General features: G+C 45.7%; 1 protein-coding gene across 2 annotated transcripts in view; it reads right to left on the bottom strand.

Moving 5' to 3' along the window:
* Positions 1-4,692: 4,692 nt before the first annotated feature.
* The window catches only part of PIAS4 (protein inhibitor of activated STAT 4), a 75,746-nt gene continuing 64,552 nt past the window's right edge, over positions 4,693-15,886 (bottom strand). For both annotated transcript variants that reach the window (XM_056822424.1, XM_001374118.4), the window contains exons 10-11: positions 8,832-8,962; positions 4,693-7,980 (exon numbers count right to left, since the gene is read on the bottom strand). In XM_056822424.1, coding sequence (XP_056678402.1) covers positions 7,766-7,980; positions 8,832-8,962 — 346 coding nt within the window. In that variant the 3' untranslated portion in view covers positions 4,693-7,765. The remainder of the gene's footprint in view (positions 7,981-8,831; positions 8,963-15,886) is intronic.

Genomic DNA, 15,886 nt, shown 5'->3' with positions numbered 1-15,886 from the left:
GGCTATCTCTTCAGGGACGCCCCCAGGGCTTCTCGGCAGAGGCAGGTCCTTGGGGACTAGGCTCTGGATGGTTGGCGCCCTCTCGCTGAGCCCCTCCCTCGGCACCCCACTGGCTGACCTGCCCCGACCCCCAGGGGCAGGGACCACACTGAGATTAGCTTGTGTCCTAAGCCTCCCGGCGTTTAAGGCTGAAGGGAGATTTGGGGGCAGATCTCAGCGGCTTAGGCAGTCCGGGCGTTTCTGGGTGGGGGTAGGGGAGGAAGAGGACCCTAATGCTTCCGGAAACTAGGCCACGGGCTTCTGGGAAACTCCCTGAGGAGAACCCGCCCGTGATTCAAATGAAGGGGCAACCTCTCGCCTCTCCCCTCTCGCTAATGGAAGGCTGCGTCCCCCTCTGCTCTTTGGGGAGGCCCAAGTTCCCCACTAAGATTTCCAGGAGATGGGAGGAGGCCGGGGAAGGCCGATGGCTGCTCTGGGGAGAGAGAAGGACGAACAGGAAGCGGATGAAGCCACAGTAATTTTAACCGGCTCACCTTTTCTCCCCCGCAAAATAAAGTCTCCCGTGTAGAGGGCAGGAGCCTGCAGACAGTAAGAGCCCCAGACCCAGTCACAGAGGTTCTGACGCTGGTCTTCACCTTCACATCCTAATAAAAAAACTGGACTGAGATCAGCACGAATCAACAGAATCAACAAGTCGGGCCTCTGTTCATGCCCCGGGTTCAGGTCCACCGGCAGAAGCAAAATGGGGATTGGGGCTCTACTTTGAGCCGGAGAAGTTAAGGGGTGGGACAGTAGAAGGACCCATGGCCCCAGCAGCTGAGTTGGGAGTCGGAGGAAGGCAGGGGCAATTGGGGGCAGCCCTGAGCCCTAGAGAGACAAGGATGCCGACTTCATGCCGTTCAGTGGCCAGAGAAGCAGCTGCCAGCAGGACGGAAAAGGATCTGGGCTTGGTGTCATGAGTTCCAACAGTTACTGAGTGACCCAGGGCAAATCCTTCCTCAGTCTCCATCTATAAAATGAGGATAACCAGCCCTCCCAGTGCAGTCACAGGAACCGAGTCCAACCACCCGCAAATGGCGGCCCCTTTGGGCAAGGACCGTGGGATCAGCTCTGCCTCACAGCAGCTTTCCACCAGCCTTTGAGACCAAACAAGTCACTAGGACTTTTATGGACCTCTGAGAGGCCTCTCGGACCCCTAGTTGGGTCTTCTCCCAGCCAGTGGCAGATCTTTTGGCTTATCTTGTGTGGTCTCCAGGGGGGCACTAAATGGTGTCTGGGGTCCCTTCTAAACTCTCAAAGATCATACCGTTCAACCTCTTCAGTTTACAGAGGAGGAATCCCAGCCCAGAGAGGTCATCACATGGCCAGGGGCCTACTGCAGTTAAGTCAAATTTGACCTCGGCACTTCCCAGCCCTGGGACTCTGGACAAGTCATTTAACCCGCACTGCCCAGCCCATATGGAGCTCTTCTGCCTTGGAACCAGTATTGATTCTAAGATGGAAGGTCTGAGGTTTAAAAATATATATATTTTGACATTTTTTAAAAAAGGAAAAGAAAGGAGGGTCGGCTGGGTGACTCAGTGCATTTAGAGACAGGAGATTCTGGGTTCCAAATGTGAACTCAGATGCTTTTTTAGCTGCTGTCCCTGGGCAAGTCACTTAACTCTTACTGCCTAGTACTGTGTGGCTGAACCTAGGGCATCCATGCCGGAGGGGGCTGCTCCCCTCCCCCTCTCCACATGAACCTGAGGACATTTCTCCCATCACATACCCCCCACCCACCCAGCAGTCCAATGGGAGTGCTTTCTCTTTTCCCTCACTAGGGTAGGGCCTGGGGCTTTCATGCAGTGTGAGGGTTGCAGTTTGGGCACTTGGTCTCTAAAAGGTTTGCCATCACTGGCCGAGCCCTTATTCTTCTGCCTGGGAAGCAATACACAGTATTGATTCTAAGATGGAAGGAAAGGAGTGGGGGGGTGGGGGGTGGGGAGAGACACTATTTAAGCAGCTTTTGTTTTTAGCAGTTTCCATTGCGTTAGGTCCTTGCGGCTCCCATCAGGAGATCTTTCTTGTGGTGGGTGGCATATCCTTCCTGTCCCCAGCAAAGCCATAGCCAAACCCAAGGGCAAGAGTTAGGTGTGATCTGGGGCTGGGCACACTGGCCAAATTGGGTACAAACTTGTCAGTGGCAGTGGGAAGAGCACATACTTGGTGCAGTTTTAAGCTTTAATAATTGAAAACAACTAAGACTTCTTGGACACCCTATATTTGGAGTTGTCAGACTTGGGTTCAAATCCTACCTCTGCCAATTACTACTGATTGCCCTTGAATGTGTTCTGCCACCTCTAAGCCTCATCAGTAAAGTGGAGATTGTTCTCCACCTGGGTCGTTGAGGGAAAGTGTTTTTGAAACCATTGGGACAAAGAAAGCTTGGCCATCTTTGAATTAAGCCAGGAACCACAGAGGAGTCTGTGCGCCCATCTCCCACCCAGCAGAGTTTTCACCCACTTGTCATGCTTTGTGGTAGTGCCAGGATTCTTGCTATTCAGAGTTAACAGAGGAGAAAACAAGGTTGGAGGGAAAGTGGTATGTCCAAGCTCACAAGCAAGAGAAGTCAGTTCTTGGACGTAGGGCTTCCTTTATGAAGGATCTTGGAGGTAGGTCTTTTTACAATTTGTATACATCCTTGCCTTCCATCTAAGAATCAAAACTAAGGATTGGTTCTGAAGCAGAATGATAAGGGGCTAGGCAACTGGGGTTAAAGGACTTGCTCAGGGTCACACGAAGCCTCCTCTGAGCCCCAAGAAGAGACGGGTCTTTTGTAACCTCATCATTTCTCTCAAGTGAGATTTAGATTAGATTCCAGCGAGTTTGCAAACATTGTACAAGATCACAAGGCTATTTTGGCAGACCTGGTCCTAAAACTTCCACCTCCTCTCCCCCACCCAGTGAAGATGATTTTGAGGCCCATGTGGTCACTTGAGCTGAAGTCCTCCAGGGCAGGCCTTTTCCACTGTGGCTTCTACCAGTCTGGATCAGACTCTCCTTGGGGGACAGGTTGGATCAGTCGCTCTTTTCCCAGCCCTTCTCCTGGGGATACGGACGGTGGCAAGTGAGAGCCAGGAAGGCCCTGTTTGTATTTACAAAACATTTTCCTCACAACCACCCTGTGAGGTAGGTAGTGCAAGGACCAATCAGTTAAGCAACAAGCATTTATTAAGCATTTACTATGTGCCCAGCACTGCATTAAGTACTTGGAAATACAAAGAAAAAAAAAGTTCCTGCCCTCAAGGAGCTTACATTTTATCCAGGAGACAAGCATTATCTCTAGGGGAAACTGAGGAACAGAGCTTAGCAGTGACTTGTCAGGAATCACACAACTAAGAAGAGCCTGGAAATAGGCCTCGGACTCTGCTTTCTACACCTCCACCCAGGTGGGACCTGGAGGGAGGGAAGTCCAGCCTGCTTTCGGACCCATGTTCTTTTCATCCCAAGGTGAACAGAGGGCTGGCTAAGGAGATGTTTAAGCAACAATTTGCAGTTATTCCTTTCTTGGTTAGTGCAGGCCTGCTCATTGAAGGGAAGGCCATCATCCGTGATCCGAGATAGAGGTGGAAGCTTGTCCAGGGAAGCCAGGATGGTGGCAGAGATAGGGGTTAGCTAAGATGAGCAGGCCTTTCCCGGGAGGGACCTTGACAGGCCTCCTGTCTCTGGGACAAGATGAGGCCTGTAATGCCTTCCACTCTGTCGTTCATTAAAGAAAACTCCCAGTTGCCGGACCCCTCTGAGCTTCCAGTCATTGTCTGAGCAGCAAAAGACACCAGATGCCCAGAGCTACTTCTGTCAGGGCAGAGGAAGGCGCGGGTTCTCATGGAGACAGGGAGGGGGGAAAACACCACGGTGATGCACACAATTACAGGCTGGCTAATTGTGTTTTGACAAACCAACTGTCATTGCCAAGCAGTGTTTATTTGGGTTTAGGCTGGGGCTTTGACCCTTAAGCTAATTTATAAAATGATCCATGAGCTTACATCTAGAGAAAAGATGGGAAGAATACGAGGATTGGTTAAAAGGAGCTAAACGCAGTTTTCTGAGGAATCTGATTTTTCCAGACCTCCTGACACTGGCACCATTTCTGTCTAGTCTTGCTCAACAGATCTGACCTACAAAAGGTTAGCTAGAAAGGGACCTAAAAACAGAAAATGTCAGAACTGCAGTTACTACAAGTTCAACCAGGAAACGGGTCTCTTCAGAAGCCAGAAGTTAGACTTGTCCAAGAATACCTAGCTGGTCAGGCTGGAACTCAGAACCCGAGAATCCAGGAGACCCTTCGGCCTGGTGCCGTCGAGTCATGACAAGCACAAGGGAAACCGTGCTAAGGCCCTGGAGGTCATCAGGCTGGGCTGGTTACCTTTCGGCCTATTCCACTGGTCTTTGATGCCTTTGGTAGTCTACAAAGCGAGCGTGAATTTGTGTGTGTGTGTGTGTGTGCCTCTGCAGGTCTTGGAGACCCACACCAGGTTGTGCTCCGCCACCCTCTGGACCTCCTACCTTCCAGTCAGCTGCAGCCACTGGCTCAGGACTGATGGTGGAGTGGCCCAGCCCTTTCTGGGCAAGGTCCAGCAGTCCCCTCCCTGCCCTGTTGTGGAAGAGACACACCCCACACCTCTGAGCCGGAAACAGTGGGCACAGGCCTCGAAATGTAAATCTTTTTATTTAACAAAACACTATACTTTTGAATTCTGAAGAATGTGTACGGAAGGGAAAGAAAAATATTTTGGGTTTTTTTTCCTTTTTTTTTCTCTTTACAAAAACAAAACGAGGATATAAGAAAACATATGTACAGAACAGCTGGCCAAAAAAATCAACCCAAACCAGGAACTGAATCATGATGTTTCTAAGTGGCTTGGCCTAGACCTTTTTTATTTTCATTTTTAAAAAACAATTAAATTAGGATACAAATATTAGAAAAAATTGGACATGAGCTGCCAGTGCTCCCAAGGAGTCAAGCTGAGCAACCTATTTTATACAGTAAAACTTAATTGGAGCTCTACCACATTTCCCATTGTTACCTGAAATGATATTGCTTCCTTGCTAGGAGAGTTGTTTATATAAAGGAAAATTATTCTGGGTTTGGAAAAAGGCAGGGAGGACTGGAGGGAAAAGGAAACGAAGAAAACCATTAAAATAGGTGGAAATCAGGTCCAAGGCCCTCCCTTCCCACCTTGGGGGGAACCCTGGACATTTCAGTGCCACTCTGAAAGTCCCCAGAGTGCCCCTTGTGACAATTCAGCAGCTGGGTGGGGATCTGTGCCCAGCTTCTGGGGTGGGGGCGAGTGAGTTAAATCCCAACAGGAACCAGCACATCCCCTCTAACCTCCCAATCTGTATTTCTGGGGTGAGTCATCAGAGGATTGGGAGGAAAGGCCCCTCCTATTGGCAGCAGCCGGCCTGGGGGTGGGGGTGGATCCCATCCAGTAGTCCTGTTCCCCTCACCCCCAATCACATGGGATTCGATGAGGACAGAGGGTGGCCCTGGTAGCGCTGGGTCTCCCAACAGTCCTTCAAGCCAGGAACCTGAGTCTTGGTGTCTCATGTGTCTCCTCCCCACCCCCATTGCATCCATTCTGATGATTCCAGTGGGAGAAAAGGGAAAAGGGGAGGTAGATGGATGGCTTTAGGTTGCTGGAATTATTTTAGACACATCACTTCCTCTTTTCCACTTCTCCCCACCCCCAAAACTTCCTATGGCAGGCAGCTGAAGTGCTTCTTAGGCACTGGGCTCAAGGAGGCGGGGGCAGTGGCCTAGGGAGCCCTACTCCTCACCTCCCAGTGGGAAAGAGGGGAGAAGAGGAAGACATGAAAGGAAGACCCTAGAGATCAGTGTCTGACTTGGTTACTCCAGCTCAGGAAACATGCCAGGAGTTGGAGAGCACAACGCCTGCCTTGGAACAGAGGAGTTTGGCTGCTGGGTGCCCAGAGAAAGCCAGCCTGGAACAAGAACCTTCCACACCTGATTGCATTTGGTTTCCAGGCAACCTGAGTGGTAAGAAGCAGGGAAGTATGGGGCAGCCCCAGATCCCCCTCCTCTGCCGCCCCTACCCATCCTCAAAGTCCCTCCTTGGGGACAGACTCTGGAAAGCAAAGTCAAGCCAGTTTCAGCAAGAAGAGTTTCCAACAATATTCCCACTGTGAGGGAAACCTGTAACTGCTTGTAGACTCACCCCCCCCAACCCCCAAACACCAAAAAACTAAAAAACTCTTCTGCCCCCTTTTCTCCTCCCTCCAATCGCAATAGCAAGTCAGCGGCAGCAGCGGCTTCTGCTTTGGGACAGAGTACTGAGCAGGAGAGTCACAGAGAGAGAGACAGACAGAGAGAGACTGAGAGAGAGAGACAGAGACACACAGAGAAAGAGAGAGAGACGGATAGATAGAGAGAGACTGAGAGATGCACAGAGAAGTCCAGGAACTTGTGGCTACTTCCCTCCCCGACATCCCCACCCAACACTGGGACAGTTAGTGGTGGGTGTCTGCACTGTTTCGTACTGAAATAAACCTGAATTGGAGTTACCGAGGTAGCTGGCTAGAAACTGAGAATTTCCATACCTGGCATTCTTGAAGGGTCTCATTTCCCCACCCCCCCACCCCTCCCCTCTGCTCTCCTCCATCCCGGTGGGTTGGTCCAAAGAGGTAGGGGCCATCTTGGAGCCTCCCACTGACTATGGAAGCTTCCTTCCAAAGGGAAACTTGTCTACGTGCTTCTGTCTTCAAAATGCCAAGTTATTGCACTTTCAGAAATACAACAGCTCTGTGGCTTAAACCCTTCCCCCTCCCCCACCCTTCACGACCGCCCTCCCCGACCCCTCACCATGGCTTCTTTCAACTAAAATGATTCACTACGAAGAAATTCTACATCATCTTCAGATTTGATTTAAAGGTTTCAAAGATGGGTGTTTGTTTCCGTGAGGTGCAGAGCCGTGGGTGTCCCCAAGTAGGAACAGCTTGTCTCAGGAATTCTATTACCTTCCCTGCCCCCATCCCCATTCCATCCCCCCAACCCTCCCCACATTCCCCACAAAGTGCCCCTCCCCAAACCTTGCTAGGTTCCACCAGCCGCCATAGTCCCGTCCCGCCCCCGTCCCTCCCCCGTCGTCCAAAGACCCAGCAAGGCGTGTAGACAGTCAGGAATGGTTATTCAACAAGAGAGAGATGCATGGAACTTTGGAGATGGCCTGGAATGGAGACATGTTCAACTGGGATGGGGAGGGGGTGGGGTCGGAGGCAGGGAGGGAAGGCTGGCCAGGGCTGGGAGTCTCTTCCTGGGCGACTGCCTCCCATGCTGACAGCAAGGTGGACTCAACAGGGCCCAATAAGCCAGCCTGGGTGTCCCACTCCTTCCTCCAGGCTCAAATGTGTCTTTTTTTTTTTTCCACCTGGGAAGCAGCTCAATTTTGTTGCTCTGTGTGTGTGTGTGTGTGTGTGTGTGTGTGTGTGTGTGTGTGTGTGTGTGTGTGTGTGTGTGTGGTGTGTATGTGTGTGTGGTGTGTGGTGTGTGGTGTGTATTTTGTTTACTTGTTTTTTTAATTGTTAGCTTTGTATAGTCAAGTCCAGAGAAACTGAAGAGGAAGAATGAGGTAAGGGGGTGGGGAAAAAAATCCCTCCTCCCTCCACATCCCTCACCCCCAACCAACCTGCCTCCCTCCCAGTTTTGTAAGCACCAGAGTATTCAAGTCTGTCCCCAGAGGACAATGCTCGCTCCAGGCCCCAGTCAGCAGGCGGAGACTAGACCTTTTTCATACGTGCAGCGGCGTTTGGGTTGGGGGCCATCTTCCTCATCGTCATCTTCTTCCTCTTCCTCCTCCTCTTCCTCCTCTTCTTCTGAAGATGAGCTGTCCAGTGTGAGGTCCACCACATCAGCACTTGGCTTCCCATTTTCACTGTTCCCATTGGGGGTGGGTAACAGCCCATTCACATCAGAGGATCCTGAAAAGAAAGGGCCAGAGTGTTTTAAATGTCAAGGAAGGCCCAAAGGCCTTGAGTTTCTTGACTTTTCTTTTGCTTCCCCCTACCACCTAACCTTTAAACCTCCAGTAAGACACAGCTCATGATTACTTGTAAAATCTCAATTAAGCATAATCTTCAATTCAATGAGATTTTTTTTCTGTAAAAAAATTTTAGGAGGAAAAAAGAAAGACCGTGCCTCTCTGTAAATATAACCCTACAGTTTTAGGTAGAGTTTTCACACCAAGGGTGAAACAAATAAAAGTTTTCTAATTTTTTCTCCATTAACGAAAACCTGTCCTTTCTGGAGGAATCATTCCAGTTACTGAGGATTTAGTAAATAAATAGATTGGAATAGATGGCAAGACAAATTACACCTTCCTTCCCAAACATGCAGCAAAAATCTGACTGAGTTAAGGTAAAATTCTCTCCACCTCTTTTTTTCTTCACCCATCAGTAACTATCCTATCCAAAATATTCCCTTGAGGTAAACTTTAAGGCCTACTCAGTTTAGTTTTCAATCTAGTTCTAGAAAAACAAGATCATTTTGGTCAACCCTCCACAGCTCCAGGCCCCTGTGCTGGCCAATGCATAAGCAGTTTCTGAGAGGTGAAGGAAGGCTCCTGGGGAGGAGGCACAAGGGGCCCTGCTAGTTGCTCTCTGGGGAATGAGAGCTTATATTACATATCCTTCCTTTCAGGAGATGGGTACAGAGGGGTGCCCTAGAAACGTATTATGAATGGACAAACTGTTTCTCCTAAATAACCTAATGCTCTCCCCTGCAGCCAACTTGGGGTTTTCCTCCCAGACTCCCTGCTGCCCACTTCACCCACCAAGGACCAGAATTGGGCACTGGGGACTGCAGCTCCTCTCCTTCTCAGCTCTGATAGGACACCAGGAACCATCCACCAGATACTCGATCTCATCTGCATCCTCACACTCACTTAGGATCTTTGACAGGAGGCTGGGGATCAGAAAAGGAGAACAGGGGAGTGAGACCCAGACAAAGGCTAGCATATGGTACAAATCTAAACATGGGATCTTAAGTACAGGAGTTTCTGGATACAGACAATGATTTGTTTAGCCTTTTGAAAGGCATTTTCATATCCATATTTCAAATTTTGTCACGTAGCAAAAAAAGTCCTGGATTTAGAAATAGGCCGTCAGTGGCCAAACTCTGACTCTGGCACTTACAAATCTGTGTGACTGTAGGAAAGTCACTTTCCCTCTCTCAGATGCTCAATTTCCTCGTCTGGTAAAATGGTGATCTCATCTATGCTACCTATCTCCTAGGATTGTTGGGAGGGTCCAATAAGATAATGTGAAGCTTAGATGAAAAAATATGAAGCGTTTTGTAAATTATGAAGTACTATAAGGGGATCCTGTGCAAGTCCCAGTGCCCTGAGCAACAGTTTAGTGCTCTGTGAATTTTAGATTTACTCCACCCTGGTTAGTCTTTAGAATTCTAGCAACCAGGAATGGATACACCCCCCCCCCCCCACTTAATGATTAAGTGTGGGGGAAGAAGGACTGCTGGCAAGTAACAAATCAGAAACAACTACTCCTGGGCTGTCAAAGTCAAGTTTAAGCCACCATTGGTACATGTAAGACACAGGAAGTGACGTAAAGAACTGCCTTTATATTTCGCGTCACTTCCTGTGAGAGGGACTTGGTCTTGGAACTCAATCATGGAGGAGCTTAAGCGTGAGACTTCAGACTGCTTCCCTTAGATGGTCAAGTGGTGAGTACAAGGCTTACTTCCCTTTCCTTGGCTTTTCTGGAGGCAAAAGACTCTGGAAAGGCCCATCTCTTGGGACTACCTTTTCCTTGGCTTTCTGGAGAGATCCCTTGGCTGAGGCCTCTGAGCTCCTGCCTGGCTCAGACCAGGCTGAAACAGATCTTCTTCCCTTTTTCCTCTCTCTGTCTCTCATTCTTAATTTCTTCCTTCTATTGTAAATAAACCACCATAAAATTCCATTCTGACTTGAGTATTTCATTGGGATTTAGAATTTAAATCCCTGACGACCAACTAAAATTATATATTCAGTCCAACCATAAAATTTACTCCTTATAGCTCTAACTTGCAAAGCTGTACCTGATCTATATTGGAAGAAGGAGTTTCCTCACTATGAATTCCCCTATATCAATGAAGTCGTTGGTTTGGATTTTCAAGGAACATCACACAAAATATCATTAATTAATATATGTATAACCCAGATCAAATTGCTTATCATCTCTGGGAAGGGAGGGAGAAATTTGGTTCTTATAACGTCAGAAAATTCATGTCAATTGTCATATGTAATTGGTAAAATAAAATGTCTTTTAAACATCATCTAATAAAATTATTTTTAATCCTGGAAGGTAACAATAGCTAGAATTTATATAGCACTTTACAATGGTCTCATTTTATCCTCACAACTACTCAAAATAGGTGCTACTTTCATTTCTCAGATGAGGAAAATAAGGCTAGACAGATGTTAAGTGGCTTGCACCCAGGATAACACAGCTATGAAATCCAGTCTGAGGCTGGATTTGAATACAGGTCTTCCTGCCCTCCAGGTCCAATGCTCTTTCAACTGTGCTACCTAGGAGCTCTGGGGCTTACTTACAAGCAGGCTGCCTCTCCTACAAACTGGGACTTTCTCTCCATCCTTCCCTGGCTTGGGACTGCTTTTCCTGCTTTAGCCAGGCCTTCTCAGCCAATCCCTAGCATCTCTGTGCCTGTGACTGAGATGAGAAACCAACCAGTAAAGCAGCTCTCCATCACCTCAGAGCTGCCTGGAATCTGATACTGCATACACTGATCAAGAATGACAGAGAGTGGAAGAAATGGGTGTGCCAAGTCTAAGGGCAGCTTCTCAAAATGGCCATCATAATCCTCTATTCCCCCTTTCCTTCTTCCTGCCAAGGCTGTGAAGCTCAGCTGAGGTCCAGGTACCTTTGCACCAAAAATCTCTCTTCTATCATAGCCTAGCCCTTCCTTCATTTTTTCACCTTGGTTTTTTGACATTCTGAAAATAATACTTAAATAATATGAAGAAATAATTCAAAAAGAGTAGCAAATTTGTCCAGATTTTCATCAGTTATTCTAAAGTTACTAAGAATCTCAATCTAATGGTCTTTCCTTAATCTTCATGCTTCTTTATCAATCTACAGCCTTTGACATTGTTAATCTTCACCCTCTTCTCCTTGATTTTCTCTGCTAGACACTCTACCCACTTAGATCTCCTTCTACCTAACTGCTCCCTCTCAGTCTTCTCTGCTAAAGACTTCAGATTATACCTATTAAATGTGAACATCCAAAAGGGTTCCATCCTGGGCCCATTTCTCTTTTCTCACTATACTATTTCATTTTGTGATATCATCAGCTCCTATAGATTAAATTATCTCAATACTGAAGATTCTCAAATCTACTTATCCAATCTTAAGCTCTCTGTTGGCTACCAATCACATCTCTAATTTCCTGTCCAATATCTCAAAATGTATGTCATATAGACATCTTAAGCTCCAGTCCCTTCCTTCATGCATAATTGGCTTAATTATTTTGTGAAATCCAAGTTAAGCCTTAGAACTGTTATTTAAGTACTAAAACAATAGATAATATCACCCTGAGTTGTTTTGCCAGAAATTCCTGGAGGAAAAATTTAACTTGGAGAAGATCAGCACACAGAAGAAAGCACTAGCCTTAAAATCAAAAGGTATTTGGGGGGGAGGGGTGCAGGAAGAAAGAGGGGTGTGTTGGTGGTGTCATGTCAGCTCTTATAGTTAATTGTGACCATGTACAATTATTTCCTATTTTATGCTCCAACTTCCTCAACCCTTAAAATGAGGATAAATACTTGTATTATGTCATAAAACTGTTCTGAGCAAAAGCACCAAAGAAAAATCTACTCTTTCAAAATAAATGATGGAGAAGTTAGTTCCTGAAACAGACATGAAATGTGACTCTGAGAATCTGTTTAGTTCTCATTTTTGGCACTGCCTATGCATCAAGTTATTTTAGACATTATAATTAAATCAACATGGAGATTACTTTTAGGAAATTACCTTGAAAGTATCACATTTTCATGTTCAGAAACTCTTAATACTGTAACATACTCCAAAGACCACAAGTTAAATGATTTTTTGGGAGGCTGTTCCAAATGTTTCTCACCTCTGCCTTTTATTAACTGTTAGCTTCAGTTAAGGGGCTCAAATCAGTCCATTCTCCTAAGGGAGCCCCTCCTGACTCTTCTAGTTAATACTCTGTCCCTCCTCAAATCATCTTGTAACCCTCCAGTAGCATTTGTGTGTCTTTAGGGCAAGAACTGTTTTCAATTTCATCTCTAGCTTCTGTACCTAATACACTAGGTTATTATGTGCCTTGTGTATAATAAATGCTACTTCTTGTTCTTGTTAGGTCTAGCATTGGCTTTAAGCCAACAGCAATAGCCTGTGACCTAGGTAATATTATTCAGTTTAAATATGGATAAACTGAGGCCCTACAGATGTTAAATGATTTGTACAAAGTTATACAAGAACTAGACATGGTTTTTTTTTCCTTTCACTAGCACAGCTGCCTCACTATTAAGCTCCATTGCTCTACTATACTCATTAATTCAGTTTTTACATGTTATTAGGAGTAAGTTTTAGTAAGTACCAACCTGAGCCAGACTATTTTGAGAGAGTCTACCTCCCTAGAGGGTGGTTCTACCTTTCAAAGATCAGATTACTACAGGAACAGCTAAGCAAGCTTACCATATGTTGGCCATGCCAAGAGAGGAATGGTCAAGGTACAATTCTCTTGTTGATTCTACCTTGGCAACATCTCTTGTGTCACTCCTTTCTGCCGCCATTTGGGTTCAGGCTCTTATCAGCTCTTGCCTGGGCTAACATGCCTCTAAGGTACTGCCTTCTTTGTCTCCAGTATCTCCCCTTTTCAACCTGTTCTCCACAACCTGCCAAAATGCTCTTCCAAATATACAATCCACTTCATTTTCCCTGCTCAAAAGTTTAGTGGCTTCCCCCTACCTAGAGGATAAAATCCAAAGTCCTTAGTCTGGATACAAGGCCTTCTATCACCATGCTTAGATTAAATTCTCAAGTCTTATTTCACTCTATTTCTTCAGATCCTGAACATTCTAGCTAAAGAAGACTATTAAACTGCTATCATCCCCTGTTTTTTCTCCAAATCAATTTGAGAAGCCGCCTCTTCCCTATGCATATGGAATGCTCCCTTCCCCCAACATCTCTCCTACCCCCACCAGGAAGCTTTCTCTGATGTCATAGTTCAAAGTGAGATCCCTGCCCCCCCCATGTACTTCGATGAAGTCTGCTGCCCTCCTTGTCTTTATCAATCTGTTTTGTATTATGATTATTTTTATTTGTTTGTGATTGTGATATTTATTATGATTATTTGTGACAAGAATTAACATTATTATTCAAAATGTAAGCTCCTTGAGGGCAGGAGTCATTTCATTTTTTGCACTTTAGTAGTCTTGCAACAATAAAGTTCAGAGACTTGGAATGATTCAACAAATATTTCTCCAACACTTGTGTTTACAAAGCCTTTGGGAGAATATTCAATAAATCTTGAAGCAAGTGAGTAGTTATAAAAGTTTCAAAAGAATTTCAAAAGGGAACTTTTCTTTTCTCTTAGTATTATTGGACAAGTCTGTATTAAGTTACTATCTCAATTTTGATTACATCCCTCTTACCCTACCTCTTACCCCATAAGGCTGTTGTAAGGAAAATCACTTTGTAAACCTTAAAGGATGATAGGAATAAAATGTGTCACCATCATCCTTATCTCTGCTGGGCTGTCCCCAGGCCTCCTCTAAGGCCCTAGGAGTCTATGTGTACAAAATGCATTCTTCTCAGGCAATGACACTCACTGGCTAGGCTTCGGATTCTTTGCCCCAGGGCTGCTACCCAGGCATCCTTCACAGTGCTGGCATTCAGGGCATGTCATGTGCCCGGTAGTGCTAGCCCCCAAAGCTCAGAGGCCTCCTCCTTGACTTCTTCCCAGTTTCACACAGAGGCTGGTTATGCTTCTACTCACTATCCCCTAGTTCTGCCCTCTGAGCCAAGCAAAATCAAATTTCTTCTATACATCATATCTTTTCAGATATATGAAAAACTCACAATCCCTTCTCACCTCTCCAGGCTAAAAGTTCCAATTCCCCAACCAAACCTCAAATGGCTTGGGTCTTGGTCCTCTTATACCTAGGAAGTATCTCAGGCCAATTCCTGACTTGTATAGGAATTGTTTCTATGGCTTTGACAAGTGATCAGCCAGCTTTTGCCTGAACAGTTTTAGTAACAGGGAGCTCACTAACTCATGAAGATACTTATTGGAAAGCTCTGATTGCTAGAAAAAGTCATTACTTGAGAAAGTGTCTGCTTCAGCATGAAGCAATCGAGTCCAGTGGCTAATCCATGAGTCTGGGAGTCAGGAGACCTGTATTCTAAACGTTGTTCCTCCCTGTTCTTGTTGGGCAGCTTTGAAAATGCTTTCCTCATCTGCCTCCTATGGATGGCACTGGGTGAGGTGATATGTACAAATCACTGAACTCTTCTAAGTACCAGGTGATAACATGAGCCACAAACTTCTATCATTTTAGAACTGAAAGGGACCTTAAGAGATCATTATGTGCAACCATATCATTTTAATAAGAAAACTGAGGCCCAGATATAAGAAATGATTTCATAAATCAGAATTTCAAAATAGGATAGGCCTTCATAGATGACCTATCTAGCCTGAATTTATCTTTTCAGCATTAAGACAAGAAAGACTCCCTCCACACTTCTACATCTTGGAATTGCTTAGGTGTCACTTGGGGCCTTTCCTGAAAACCTCTGATGCGGGTGTTTCCCCTCCCAGATCCAAAGGACTACCTTTGGTTTTGTATAGCCTTGCCTCCTCAATAAAGGTGTGAAATGTTTCAGGGCAGAGACTTTCATTTCCATCTTCATAAATCCAGGGCTTAATAAATGATATGTCAATTGATTGGGTCACTTATCTAGACAAACTCAAGTGTATCATCTTGTGTAGGCCTTGACTATCAAGTCTCTTTGCTTTGGGCTAACATTTGCTAGCTGAGGCAGCTTTCGGCCTAACTCACTGAAACATTTTAAACTGAAGTATCTGAAGCATATTGTTAACATATCGCAACAGATTTGTGATCTCGGTGATTTTAAGTACTCCCATCCCATGACAAAGATTGCAATTCATCTATCCCTTATTCTAAACAACTTTCGTCCATGTCCTCTCATTGTCCTCCATAAGAACTCTATCCAACAGATATGATGCTATGTGGGCTACCTGGTTAGTCTTGCAATGAGGTGTAAAAGAATCCTTTTTTAATCCTATATAATGTAAAAAAATAGACTTGAATACCGGACTACAATCCCCACAAGCCTTTGCTCCACTTCCCCAAAATGCTTTGTAATCTCACAGGTATTCTGAGGTGGGCTGAGATGGAGGAAGGATTTAAGCTGGTGGCAAAGGTTTTTGGGTCTCTTGGACTTCCGTTTGGGGCAGATGTGGCTCTTTCCATAATGTAGGTGAGGTCTTGTCTAGGCCTCTGGCCTAGGCACGTTTTCCTTATCCTGCATTTTCTTTAATCTTTAATCCTTAATAAACCTCTAAAAAATATAATACTCCTTGCAGAGAGAAACTAATTTCTACCTGTCTCAGTCTCCCTGTATTCCCTAATTTTAATCTTTACAATGTCACTTTGGCTCTAGCTAATATTAATGCATCTGGGAATATTCTGAATTCTGGGAATGTTCTAGAAAAGACTTATAAAGTTGAAAACCATTCAGAGGACAACCAGGATGACAAAGAACCTCAAGTTCTTGCTCCATGATGAACTGGAGGAACTACTGATACTTAGTTTGGAGAAGA

The sequence above is a fragment of the Monodelphis domestica genome, chromosome 3 (genome assembly GCF_027887165.1).
Source record: "Monodelphis domestica isolate mMonDom1 chromosome 3, mMonDom1.pri, whole genome shotgun sequence".
In the NCBI taxonomy this organism is placed as follows: domain Eukaryota; kingdom Metazoa; phylum Chordata; class Mammalia; order Didelphimorphia; family Didelphidae; genus Monodelphis; species Monodelphis domestica.
Note: the sequence above shows the minus strand (reverse complement) of the source record. Positions and strands in the feature narration are given on the sequence as shown.